The following is a 14095-nucleotide window of genomic DNA, read 5'->3' as shown; positions in this document are numbered from 1 at the left end:
TTAGGGTTGCTCAGGCTGATCTCGAGCTCCTGAGCTCAGCACCTGCCTCAGCCTCCCAAAGTGCTGGGATTACAGGCGCGAGCCCCACATCTGGCTCTCATCTCTTATTTATTTGGGGTGTTTCTTTTTCTGGAAAAATCTTATCAGACACTTCTTGTGTATCTTTAATAGGTCTCTTCAAATAATCAACTTTTATTTTATGGATCCTCTTTGTTGGGTGTCTATTTTCTTTTTTTTTTTTTTTTTTTTTTTTTTGAGACGGAATCTCGCTCTGTCGCCCAGGCTGGAGTGCAGTGGCCTGGTCTCAGCTCACTGCAAGCTCCGCCTCCTGGGTTCATGCTATTCTCCAGCCTCAGCCTCCCGAGTAGCTGGGACTACAGGCGCCCACCACCTCGCCCGGCTAGTTTTTTGTATTTTTTAGTAGAGACAGGGTTCCACCGTGTTAGCCAGGATAGTCTTGATCTCCTGACCTCGTGATCCACCCGTCTCGGCCTCCCAAAGTGCTGGGATTACAGGCTTGAGCCACCGCGCCCGGCCTGTCTATTTTCTATATCATTGATATGTGCCCTTTTTACCCCTTCTTTGGATTTATTTTGCTCTTACTTTTCTAACTCTTTGCATGATTAGCTTATTTATATACAGCCTTTTTCTTTTCTAATGGAAGAATTTAGACTATATATCTTCTAAGTATTGCTTTAGCTGCATCCACAACTTTATATTTTCCATTATTTTGCAGGTCTCAGTATTGTCACGCAGAAAAGGAAAAAAAAATAAGCTTATCTTTATTTATGTTTTCCATCTGAATTTACGCTACCCATATGATATGAAAAACCTTGGGCGGAAAATTTAAAGTGTCAATGCGGGTGGTTGAAGTAGACTCAAATCCTTTTCCCCTAGGTCTCAAATAATTTACACACAGATAAAGTTCCATGGAAAATTAGCAACCCACAGCCAAGAGTTACAAAACATACGTGCAAACAAGGCACCAAAAGAAAATAAGCAGAAAAAATAATCCAGAAAGACTTTGTAATAGTTGAATTATACACAGAATCTAAAAGTACTATGTAATATATTTTAAATAAAATAAGCCATTAAAACTAGGAGCAGGGGAAAAGAAACTGAAAATATTATCAGGTAGATTTAAAAATAACTACTAGTGATAAAAATGTACTAATTAAAATTTTAAAAACTCTGTGAATGGATTAAACAGTATATTCGACATAGTTAAAGAGTGAGTAAACTGCTAGATCTGAATAAATTATATAGAATGCAGTTCGAAGATAAAGAATTGGAAAATATGTTGAGGAGGTAGTTAAGACATGGAAGATGGTGTCAAAATATTAAGTAGTATAAAAAAATAGTGGCTGAGGATTTACCAGCATTGTTGGAAGATAAGAAACCCAACAGGTCCAAAGAATGATAAATAAAAATAAATTCTCATCCAGACACAGAGAAACTGCAGTATACCAAAGAAAAGAGCTCTCAGAAGCAATTCTTTTTCAGAAAACGAAAGAGGCAAATCGTACATACTCTGAAAAAAAAATCAACAATTAGACTTAACGATAAATTAGACTTCAACAATAAAAATACAAGCCAGAAGATAGGGGAATAATATCTTTGCTGTTCTGAGAGAAAAAAAAAGAGGAAGAGAAATTCTAAATAGAATTTGTTACCTGTTAGAACTATGTTTTGTCAAGCTGACAAATGTACAGAGTTTAGAACCCAGATTGGAGGAAAGGGTGTGTTTCAAGTAGAATGAAAATGGTTACAAATAAAAGGTCTGAGATTCAAGAACGGACAGTGAACAAAGATACTGGCAAAACCTTTAAAGAAAATGAAGCAACATCAACAATAGAATAAAACAGAGAAGTCTGCTGGTATGTTCAAGAAATAGCAAGGAGGCCAAAGTGGCCAGAACAATGTGAGCAAGGAAAAAAGTTGAAGATGAGGTTACAGAGGTTATTGGCAGAGCAGGTCACTTAAAGCCTCCCAGGACATTGTAAGGACATAGGTTTTGACTGTCAGTGAGAAGGAGGGGGGCCTTTGGAAGGTCTTGAGCAGGGAAATGCTAAAATCTGACTTACATTTGAAAGGCTCACTCTCACTGATGCACTATGAAAGAACAGAATGTAGGGGGCAGGAGTAAAAGCAGGGAAATCAGGAGCCTATTGCAGTAATCTGGCCTAGGGATAATGGTGGCTCCCACCAGGGGATAGCAGTGGAAGTGGTGGGAAGCATTGAATTCTGGATATGTTTTGAAGGCAAGGCCAACAGAATTTCCTGACAAAACAAATGAGGGTCTGGTAGTGTTGAGCATGACTCCGAGTTTTTTCAAAGTTGCCATACTCTAACATGGAGAAGGTGGCTGGAATAGTGGCCTTGAGGAAGATCAGAAGTCTAGTGTTGGATGTGTTATGTTTGAGGTGTGTATGCAACATCCAGGAGATCTACAAATTTCTAACTTCCATGTCAGATGAGCACAGCATATTGTATTCAGCATGTTACTTATTTCAATGAGGAGTTGGGGTTTTCATTCTGCTGTAATACCAGAAATGAAGTGTTTCTGTGACTTCTTTAAGGTGTCCTCATATAATGTTTATTCTCTCTTTTAGTAACCATCAGTGCTGGCCTTTAAACCTTTTCTAATCTCCAACATCCATTTTGAGATAGAAAGAACAAAACTGGAATCAGTACTCCAATAAATTTCTGGGCTTTAACAAAGACAGCAAGAGGACTCCTGGGAGTTTCCAAACATGATGTCTTTAGAAGGCTGACACTATAGTTAAAGCAAATAATCCTAAATGAAGCAGTAAAAAGAGTGAGGCATTTTGCAGAATGTTTCTTTACAAAGTAAAAACATTCTAAATGAGGTACCTGAAGTTCAGCATGAAGACACTAGAAGCAGTAACAATGTATTCTACTATGTTGCACCTCAGTCTTTGGGGTCTTGATTTAGATCTCACTACTCAGCCTTTGCAGAGGTCACAAACATGCAACAATATTGGCAAACAAATACACCAACCCTGTGGCAGCCCTGCAGGCATTTCAACTTTATTAACTTGACCTAATGCATCATGGATGAATCACATTAGGAAAAACAGGGAAGTTTTGAACTAATGAAGACCCATCTGAACAGCTTGCCAGGTAATACCAAATTTGACATTCTGGTACTCAGAGATCCACAGTAGCTTTAATGGCATCTCCTCCCAAAATTATCCTAATTGATTATGTTATTAGAAACAATTTTTTAAAATATTTGCTTCAGTTTCTTATTAAATACAATTTTCATGCCTGTTTCCTTTTTTAAATTTTTTAACTTTTTGAGTCAGGGTTTCCACTCCTGTCACCCAGACTGGAGTACAATGGTGCAATCTCGGTTCACTGTAACCTCTGCCTTTTGGGCTCAAGTGATTCTCCTACCTCAGCCTCCCAAGTAGCTGTGACTACAGGTGTACACCACTGCACCTGGCTACTTTTTGTATTTTTAGTAGAGATGGGGTTTCACCATGTTGGCCAGGCTGATCTCAAACTCCCAAGCTCAAGTGATCCACCTGCCTCGGCCTCCCAGAGTGCTGGGATTACAGGCGTGAACCACCATGCCCAGCCTCCATGCCTGTTTCTTAAAGCCCTCTTTTTCTCCTTCTCATCATTTGGAGTATAAATGCTAAGTCCTAATTACCAAGCATTTCAGAGATTCCTTTCTCACATTCCTAAGGGGGGTGTAATATCATGCTGAATAGACAAGAATGGTTCCTGAGTGATGCTGACATATATAAATGACACAGCATGGCAAAGTAATTGGGGCCTATAACACAGATGGGGACAAGTATGTTGGAATTCTCATTTCCCTTATACAAAGAAACTTGTTCTTAACTGAAAATCCATAACATGACTGATGCTCCTGTTTAATAACCAAAAGGTTTTAGAGATAAGAAAAATAGGGCTAAGGGACAACCTAATAACTATCTCCAAAATGAAGGAATATTTTTCAGAAAATGACAGAAGAATCATATCTAATAAAGGCATACAGGCAGAAGACGCAACTCTTCGTTTGCACTATAACACGCTGCCTTCAATTAGAATTTGAAGATGGAAGGGAGTTTCTCCAGGGACATTTAGATTGTATCTTATTAGTCAGATGAGAAAACTGAGATGTAAAGTGCTAATAGGACTTATCCAAGACATCATATCAAGTCAGTACAGAGGCTAGAATCCCAATCTCCTCACTCCCAGACCAATAGCTTCCCAGTGGACTACATCTAAGGGAGCACTCAGAAAATTTAATCTGGATTGGCATTAATTTAAGGCAAGCAAGCAAACAAATGCCACAGAGTAGCACTTCTATAGTGTCCCCTGGAGATGCTGTCAAAATGCAGATCCAGATTCAGCAGTTCTGAGACAGCCTGAGATTCCACATTTCTATCAAAATCCCAGTTGATTCTGGGGCTACTGACCCACAGATGATACTTTGCATAGCAAGGCTGTACAGCACCCTTAGAGCTGAGCAAAGCAGAAATAGGCTTAGATACATCCCTGTATCCAAAAAGGTAGGAAGCAAATGACAGAAGGGTAGCATGGCACAAGGTGGCTGAAATCGCTGCTATGAAATCCTAATTCAAATGTTGTCTGTAGGCTATTCCAATATCCATTGATATTTCCTCTCGCATGCCTGCTTCTATTATGCAGCCTACTATTGTGAAATACTTACTTTTCCAGGATCCCTGACAGCTGAGGGTAGCCATGTGACCCAACTCTAGCCAATGAGACTAAAGCAAATGTCTGCTGGGGTCTTTTGGCGAAGGAAAAGCTTTGTTGCAGACAAGGCTGGTGCCCCCCTTTCACTCTCCTTTCAGGCTTGAGTGAGAACCTGATGCTTAGAATCTCAGCATCCATCTTGTTACCACAATACAATAAGCCTACATGCAAAGAATATCAGAGCAGGGCTGGGTGCGGTGACTCATGCCTGTTATCCCAGCACTTCGGGAGGCTTCAAGGCCAATGGATCGCCTGAGATCAGGAGTTTGCAACCAGCCTGGCCAACATGGTGAAACCCTGTGTCTACTAAAAATACAAAATTGGCTGGCGTGGTGGGGGGTGCCTGTAATCCCAGCTACTCTGGAGGCTGAGACAGGAGAATCGCTAGAACCTGGGAGGCAGAGTTTGCAGTGAGCCGAGATTGCACCACAGCACTCCAGCCTGGGCAACAAGAGCGAAAAACAGTCTCAAAACAACAACAACAACAAAAAAAACCAAAAAAAAAACGAATATGAGAGCAGAAAGAGGAGCAAAAAGCGAGAGCCTGGACTATGTACCACCAGACTTCTGTGAAGTAATCAAATATTTGCATTGCTTATGCCATTCTGTTATTAGTCTAACTGAAGCATCTTCTAGTTAGATAGATGCTTCCTCTCTTTCCAGTCACTTCAACAGTCTGGTTTTGTCTTTACTCTCAATCTCCAGTCTTTAACACTCTATTTGTGTACTCTAGCAAAGGGGCTCATTAATTAATGAACTTCTAACTATCAAATGCGAGGGTTTTTTCTTTTGTTTTGTTTTGCCTTTATACTGTGTCAGTTGACAGGTGAGCACCCCTTCCTCTTTCGTCCGCTGACCTACCTATTGCTGCTCTAGTCTGGTCCTCCTCTTCTGCCTCTACTACTTCTCTCTGGCTCTTCTCCCTTTCTCCCCCACTTTTATGTGCAAAAACTTCCATCTTTGCCCCTATTTCCTTCCCAGTCTTCATTATCTCCCTACGTACTTTCGCCCAGAGTCAACCACCTGCAACCATTCCCTTAATAGTAGTAAATAATAGCATGCATTTTTTCCAGAATGGTGATGTAAGCCCAAGTATAAAAAAAGCAGTGATGTAGCAATAACTGGGCTTCTTTCTTATACCTAGCCAGACGCAACCTCAGGAATACCTCTGGCAGCAGCATACTTCTTAGGGAACAAGGGCCAAGGGAAAAGTTATGCAAAAATATGCTACATTTGTTCCTGCTTACTACGGCCACCACATTTCTCTTTTTGTTTGTTTTTGTTTTTTTTGTTTTTTTGCCACCACATTTCTATTAAGTTGTGTGTCATTGGATAAATAAGGAATCTAAGCATGTGTGTGTTTGGGTGTGTCTCTCTGTGTGTGTCTGTGTGTATTGTGGGTGTATAGTCACTTCCAGTACAGCCAAACTGTTACTCCATCTGAGATACTACACACTTCATTTACGTCTGTAGTATGGAAATTATGACACTGTATTGAAGTTACTTGCTCATGTTTGTTGAATTCACTCCACTGAAAGTCAGAAGCTGTCAGTCTTTAGTGTGTACTTGTTAAAGAGAATGCACACTTATTTGATGGGAGTACTTTAGGACTATGGAGGACAAATGGCTTAACTGCATGAACTCTTGAGATCTCCTCTAGCCCTGTGATTTTCAGTGGTACCACTTGTAGTTTGAGTGAGATATTATATTACATGTAAGTATTAGAATCACTTACCCTCACGGTATATGTTCTTCCTCCAACCCTGTCCCGAGCTTCTAAAACCAAAACACTAACGCCATATTCAGTCAAGAGTTTGGCAGCAGATAGTCCTAAAGGAAAAACAAAAGAGAGCAACGTAACATTCAAATGCTTAAAATCCAAGATTTAACCAGGTCTATACATCAAATAAATGCAGGGTATCATATACAATCCAGTGATTTTGCTGTCTTTCTAATACATTCTGGCCACACTATGATTAAATGAGCCACCAATTTTATTATCTATCATAAGGGATTCAAAAATAACTAATTTAGTCATCTTGCATTTCAGTTGGTCAACAGAAACAAAATGTAATGGTTTTAAAATATATGTATCTTGTTTTCTGGTGATAATCATATATTTAGAGAATTTCTGAGCCTCTAAATCAATCCCTATCATTTCCCTCATCCAGAAATCCTGATAGTATTAACAGGAGAGACTATTTTCTTCAAAACTTTCTCTAGCTACACCAGGTCTCAGTATAACTATGCTTTGCTTTTCTCAACTTAAAAATCCTGTATAATCATGTCCTATGATTTACATTTTGATTACATGCTTGCTAGATCTTGTTTCCTTCACTAGTTTCTAAGTTACTATAAGGTAGAAACCATGCTTCATACTTTTTTCACTAGCTCAAACAAAGCTGAGAACAGGTTTTCACCTGTAATTAAAAGCCTTCAGGAAACATAAAATATTTTTTAAATCCAGCATAGTAATACCAGAAAAATTAAGAAAGTGTTGCAGATTAACATTATATCAAGGGTACATGCTACAAGCATGGTTTCTCACTGATGTTGACCTTGATCTGATCACCTGGCTGAGGTAGTGTTTGTCAAGTTTCTCCACTATAGTTATTCTTTTTCCTATCTTAACATACTACACTCCGAAAGAAAGGCCACACTTAAGGAGTGGAAAGTATGTTCCAGCTTTTTGAGAGTGGAGTATCTATATAAATTATTTGGAATTCTGCACTGGAGATGTGTCTCTTCTCCTCACTTACTGACTTCTTCAATCATTTACTTATTATCATATCAATATGGACTCGCAGATATTCGTTTTATACTTTGGATTATAATCCAACACTATGTCATTTATTTCGTTGCTCAAATTCTTCCAGCTATGGTTATTGGGAGTTCTTTTACTTGGCTCCTATGCCCCTTTGACATGCCCCTATCATTGTGTGTGTGTGTTTGAGCATTTCCTTCCTTTCTAGTACTACACAATGCTCCAGACTCATCTTATCTTTCTCTGCCATGGCCTTAGAATCAGGTATTTCTTCAATGAGCTTTGGTCCCTTTTACTGAAGACCAGTATTAGAAACCAAGATCTGGGTTCTAGGTGTGCTCATTGCTACTGGGGTATCATTGCTTCTAAGACCTCTCAGCTCACAGAGTAAAGAAATATATTGTGCATACACTTATTTTTAAATCTACATTCATTTTTGTACTTCAAATTCTTAGTTCCTAGTTAACTTTATACTTCTCATTATACTTCTCATAAACTTCTCATTGTTACAGAGACAAACATAATACAGGGAGAAAATGCTAGTTATATTAGGGTAAGGGAAATAAGAATGGCACCAGAGACAAGATTAGTAAAGTGATACAAATAATACCTAAATACGTATACAAGTGGTTGAGGAGAGGAACTATTCTAACTGATTTTAAAACCCAGTGATTTGATAGTTCATTTCTAATGGTATATATCCTAAAGATAAAAAGAACTTCACATTTTTTTCAATAATAATTTAGCTAGTCCTAGTATTAGCATTGTGATCCCAAGGCTGTCACATTTGTAGTATGTGATAAAACAAGTGAGTAATCAGGCTTGTGTTGTTGAGAAGCAGGTTTTTTAGCATGGAGATAAAGAAACTCAGATGTAAAAATGATGAGATGAAGCAGTAACCCTGTAGTCCTAGATATAAATTGAAATTATAAGTATGATCTCTGGATATACTCTATCTTTAAAAAAAAATTCCTTAGTTTTGTACAATGAAAAGGTCTAGAAAAAGTAACCTACCCAGTAGCAATGAACACTCCCAACACCTAGAGTGTTGTTTCTAAAAAATCAATTCTCACTACAATGAACTATGGCTTGTGACCTAGTGAGATCTGAGGCAGGAAATGTACAAGATGAGCCTGAACATTAAATCATACCAGAAAGCAAGGAGGCTGTCAGAGACTACTAGGATTATGTCAAAAACACTCAGGAGCCTACCTATATAAACTCCTACTGGCCAAAGATGAAATAATTTGAGTGTCAAATAAAGATAACAACTACAATGGCTTAAATCCATGAGTTCATAATAATACTAAACAAACACAAAAACTCTCATTTTCCACCTTTGGAAAATGCTAAGGAACGAACTTATCATTTTGAAAAATGATAAGCAAAAGAAAAAATCTAGCATTCATCCTACCTTTCCTATTTGCGCTGAACCTCAAAACAACCAAATAGCTAATGAGGGGAAGTTTCTCTGTATAAAAGTATGCTAGTTAGTAAGTGAAGACAGAAATAATTCAAATGTCAGCATTTTGCAACCCCTAATGAGTTAATGGATCTAGCATAATGATCATCAAGTTGCTAACACACACAGAAAAACAGATGAGACAAATGTTATCTGCCTCTTGATGGAAGCACACACCATTACCTATGAAGTAGTTTTGCAAGAATGAAGGGAAGGAGAGGGAACAGGAGGGGAGGGAGGGGAGGGAGGGGAGGGGAGGAGAGGGGAGTAAAGGAAGGAACAAATTAAATTCTAATGTGATCAGCCCTCTGTATCTGATACTTAGGGAACAGAGGAATATGTTAATACTACTGGGATGAAATGAACAAAATCCATATTGTAGGAAATTATACAGGACTACCCTATTTGTTTTTTATTCCCTACTCACGCTCTCCTTCCCCTTTATCCTTCACGGGCTTTTCCCACAATAAATCTCTTAGACAGCTAGTTCTATCTTGATGCCTGCTCTCACAGAACCCAGTATTTTACTCATATACAGAATGGCATAGAATACACATGGCCAAATCAAGGATGAGTTTGGGTCTACAAGATCTAAAATATCTTAAAAGATATTAAGTCTAAACCATAATATCCAGCACTGCTATCTACTAATGTTTGTGTGCAATTTTGAGCCCTTCAAGTACACGATTCTTACATTGCTGATGCCCATCAAAGATTTAAGTATGTAATGAATTTTTGGAATCAGCTCACAAAGAAAGCCATCCCCTGACAGTTAAATAAACTCAAACCAATGTCTGCCAATCTTGGCGCAATATGTTTTCTGGAACACAGTCAAAGGCTTCTTGTGCTGACTAATGTAAAAACAGGATGAAGGTGAGATGAAAAATATGTTTATGCATAAATCTTTCTCCTTAGGCCGGGCGCGGTGGCTCAAGCCTGTAATCCCAGCACTTTGGGAGGCCAAGATGGGCAGATCACAAGGTCAGGAGATCGAGACCAGCCTGGCTAATACGGTGAAACCCCGTCTCTACTAAAAAAATACAAAAAACTAGCCGGGTGAGGTGGTGGGCGCCTGTAGTCCCAGCTACTCGGGAGGCTGAGGCAGGAGAATGGCGTAGACCCGGGAGGCGGAGCTTGCAGTGAGCTGAGATGCGGCCACTGCACTCCAGCCTGGGCGACAGAGCGAGACTCTGTCTCAAAAAAAAAAAAAAAAAAAAAAAAAAAAATCTTTCTCCTTATGTCTGATTATTTCTTTAGGGTTAAGTTCCAGAAGGGAGATGACTAAGTCGAAAGTGATGAACATTTTTAGGCTCAAAGTAATACTCCATATTTAAAAACAGAGAAACTCAGATGCAAAATTTTTATTTCTTCCCATTCCCTTTAATCAACCTAACTACAAACCAGTTAGGTAAATATACCCAAGGGTCTACTAGAATTGCTCTGGCAGCTCCTCTTCTAAGGAGGAGAAACTGGCTCTCCCCACACTGCCTAAGGGGATGGAGCGGTGGGGAACGTTGAACAACAGTGGTGGGGCCTGCAGCAGTTGTGCGCATAAATGGACCGCTTGGTGGCATCCAAACAGATCCATTTCATATGCCTTTCCTTGTTGCCTCTCACAACCATCCCTTGGAGTAGATTTCATTATCTCCATATTCCAAGTGCCTGATATGACCACAACAAAGTCTTCTGAAAAGCGAAGGATTTTACTTCTCACACCCTCACTTAGAGTCTTAATAAAATCGAATCTAGTATGTAACTCCAAACAAGTTTTATGCATGGGTTTCAGTGCCCACAATAAATAAACACTACTCAGGAAACTAAAAGGGGAGGGGGGAGCAGGGCTGTCTGGGCGAATACAATGACCACACCAGTGACAAAGGTCATTTTGCAGTTTGGCATTTAAGGATAAAACTAAATAAAATTTAAAAGCTGGTGAAAGTAGTTTCTAAATGGCAGAAGAACGATTAGCCCTATGACAGCAAGGAGAGTTTAAACTCTTAGTTTAAGAAATGAGAAATATGTTTAAAATATTTAAAAAGGATTTCAGAGAAATGGTTTCTAAAAGGTCTTAGAATTTGAAGGGTGAAGGTTTCAGTTATTTAGGAAAATCTACTATATTAAGCATATTTCTTCTAAGATGCTGAATAAAAGAGTGCTAATGTTTCAGTTTGCGTGTTTACCGGGAAGAAGACCTTGTTAAGAAATTTCCATGATAACTTAAAGGTTAAAATATATACAATATGAAAATAAAAGTATGATGCTGTTAGGAAAGTATTTTTGAATGCTTAGTAAGTCAAAGTACACGCAAATACTTGGAGCTCAGAAATCTTTTGTAATGTAATAACTGTAGCTATCTGCTGATTTGAATGGCAAAACCTGAAAATTATTCCTACTTTAAAATCTAAGTCTTAGATTACAATCAACTCTTTTTTGCACTTGTGTGTCACTCACTATGCATTCTACCCTCCCCTCAGCACTACAAAATTCAATGATCAGTTACAGAAAAAAAAAAATGATATCTTAATTGTCAACCCTACAGATTAGTTTAAGGGCTTTTGACCTAATCTTTCAAAATATTTATTGAGCATTTTTTTGTAAATGGGATAAAATTGTTAGAAAAGATTCTTAAGTCTGAAGGCAAGTCACCAAATAAAATGTGGCTACTATAAAGATAGCTTTTGTAATCAAATATTTTTTCACATTTTATTATGAAAAGATAAAAAGCTCATCTTAAATCTTTTATTTCATCTTGTTCCAAAGTAATATAAATTACTAAGCAAAAATGAAGAGCATTATGCATTACAGCTCTCCCTTTCTTTCATTTTCCATCATTTAATGGCCACATAGAAACTAGTGATAAGAAGCCTGTTTCTCACCACTCCCCACCCGCGTAAGGGAAGGGTTTGATACAAGTATGCCAGTAAATGATTAACAACCAGTCCAGTAGTGGGAAGCGGGGACTGTTTCACAGCATTTAGATTTTCACAGCATTTAGATTTCCATGGTGTATATGCACCCTCATCATGGGTTTCAAACTACTAGTGTAATTTCAGGCTACTAACATTATTGTCCATTAAATCAGCAAGTGTTTATGATATTCATTGGGATGTAGGAGATGTGGGGCCACCTTGGTAAAAGACCATTGGACCAAACTCTCAAGTATCCTAGTGTCAAAAATGTGTGATTCTCTCACCCATGTTTTTGAGAGAAGAGGTCTAAGTGAACACTAACAAAATCTACCATCCCCTATACTCAGAGCTCTTCCTCTCCCAAACCATGGCAAACAGAGCTCATAAGGAAGAAAAGAGCCCAAGACTCCTGAGTATCCTGTGGTTTTCTTTTTTTCTTTTTTCGAGATGGAGTCTCTCTCTGGTCGCCCAGGCTGGAGTGCAGTGGCGCCATCTCGGCTCACTGCAAGCTCCGCCTCCCAGGTTCACGTCATTCTCCTGCCTCAGCCTCCTGAGGAGCTGGGACTACAGGTGCCCACCACCACGCCTGGCTAATTTTTTGTATTTTTAGTAGAGACAGGGTTTCACCGTGTTAGCCAGGATGGTCTCCATCTCCTGACCTTGTGATGGGCCCGCCTCGGCCTCCCAAAGTGCCGGGGTTACAGGCGTGAGCCACCGCACCCGGCCTATCCTGTGGTTTTCTGCGAGAGTAGAGAGGTCAGAGAAACTATATTCACAAAGAGTTTGTTAAGGCCTTATTGTGTGAACAAGGAGATATGATAGATTTCACAATGCAAAAACTTGAAAACAGGAAGATAGCAGATCATAGCACAAGCAGATCTTTAATTAGTTTGCATTAAGTATTCTAAATAGGGACGATGAGTTTAAAACAATACAATTCCTCTCCTAATTTCTCTCTCCTCAGTCATTTGCAAGTTACAGAAACCAAAATAAAATAGGTTAACGGATTTATCAGAGAGGTTTAAAAAAAAAAGTTAGTCTGCTAAAAGCACACCTTGTTTGAGAGAGTTCAAGGCAATGTGGGTCCTGGTTATTAGATCAAGAGAGCCTGGGTGAGATGTTGTATGCAGCCAGCAGTGGTGTTACCATGGCAACCTCAAACCAAGCTCCAAGTTCTTAAAGCAACTGCCCATAGAAACTGTATTACCACCAATTCTGCAATGCTTCCAACAACCCAAAATGGCTGCTGTCCCCAGAGAACTGGTATAGGAGACGATTTTACCCACATAGCATGCCTTGGGAGTTCATGTATGCAATGAAGCCTTTGAGGAAATAATCCCTTTGCTTCCCAGGGCATAAATCTCAGGCATACTGTCACTTTGGAACCTAGCTTCCACATTTAGCCCTGCCTTCTCCACCTCTCCCTGGGTCACTTGCTTTACCTTATTTCTTCAAGAATATTCACATTATTCTATCACAGAAAAGTAAGAAATTCCTCAATTTGACTCATGCCACCCTTTTCAGTTCCTATGTGATTTCTGAATTTTTTTCTACAACACATGATCAGCTGTCTCCATTTCCTACCACACACATACATACACACACACACACGCGCACACACACACACACACACACACAATTTTTTGTATATTATTTAATTAAGTCCACATGAAAATCGGGTCTTTGCTCATTTTTGCTTATTGCTGTATCTCCAGAGCCTAGCATAGTACCTGGCATGCAGTGGACACTCAGGAAATATTTGTTGAAATAATTTATTAATGAATGAATAGAGTTTATAAAACTTCAGATTGCAATTCAAAAACACTCACAAATTCAACGGTATGTATGCCTACTGAAGGCATTCAGTTTCAAAACAAAACAAAACAAAAATCCCATAATGAATTGGCCAAACAAAACACTCCTGGGGCAGGCTCTGGATTGATTCTCCTAGTATTAGGTGGACGAGCTCCTGCTATAGAGCGAGTGAAATTTGCAATCACATTTTGTTATTTACTGTGTGACAATCTTAAGAAACTTTCTTCAACATGTTGCCACAGCTATAAAAGAGAGATAATAATTGTTCTGCCTTGGTGGGTAATGTGAAGATTAAACAAAGTAACATGTATAATTACGCAGCCAAGTGACTGATGCCTGGTAAATGTACCACTGGTATGAGCTATCATCATCACCATTATCCTTAAGGTC

The 14095-nt window shown here is 39.0% G+C and overlaps 1 protein-coding gene across 2 annotated transcripts in view; it reads right to left on the bottom strand.

Moving 5' to 3' along the window:
- Positions 1–14095, bottom strand: part of MAOA (monoamine oxidase A) — a 132013-nt gene that overhangs the window by 56840 nt on the left and 61078 nt on the right. For both annotated transcript variants that reach the window (XM_045383825.3, XM_045383824.3), the window contains one exon: positions 6491–6585. Coding sequence is in view for 1 of the 2 variants with exons in the window: in XM_045383824.3 (XP_045239759.1) it covers positions 6491–6585 (95 nt within the window). In the remaining variant the exon portion in view is untranslated. The remainder of the gene's footprint in view (positions 1–6490; positions 6586–14095) is intronic.

This window comes from Macaca fascicularis, chromosome X (genome assembly GCF_037993035.2).
Source record: "Macaca fascicularis isolate 582-1 chromosome X, T2T-MFA8v1.1".
In the NCBI taxonomy this organism is placed as follows: Eukaryota; Metazoa; Chordata; class Mammalia; order Primates; family Cercopithecidae; genus Macaca; species Macaca fascicularis.
This window is presented reverse-complemented; position numbering and strand designations above follow the sequence as displayed.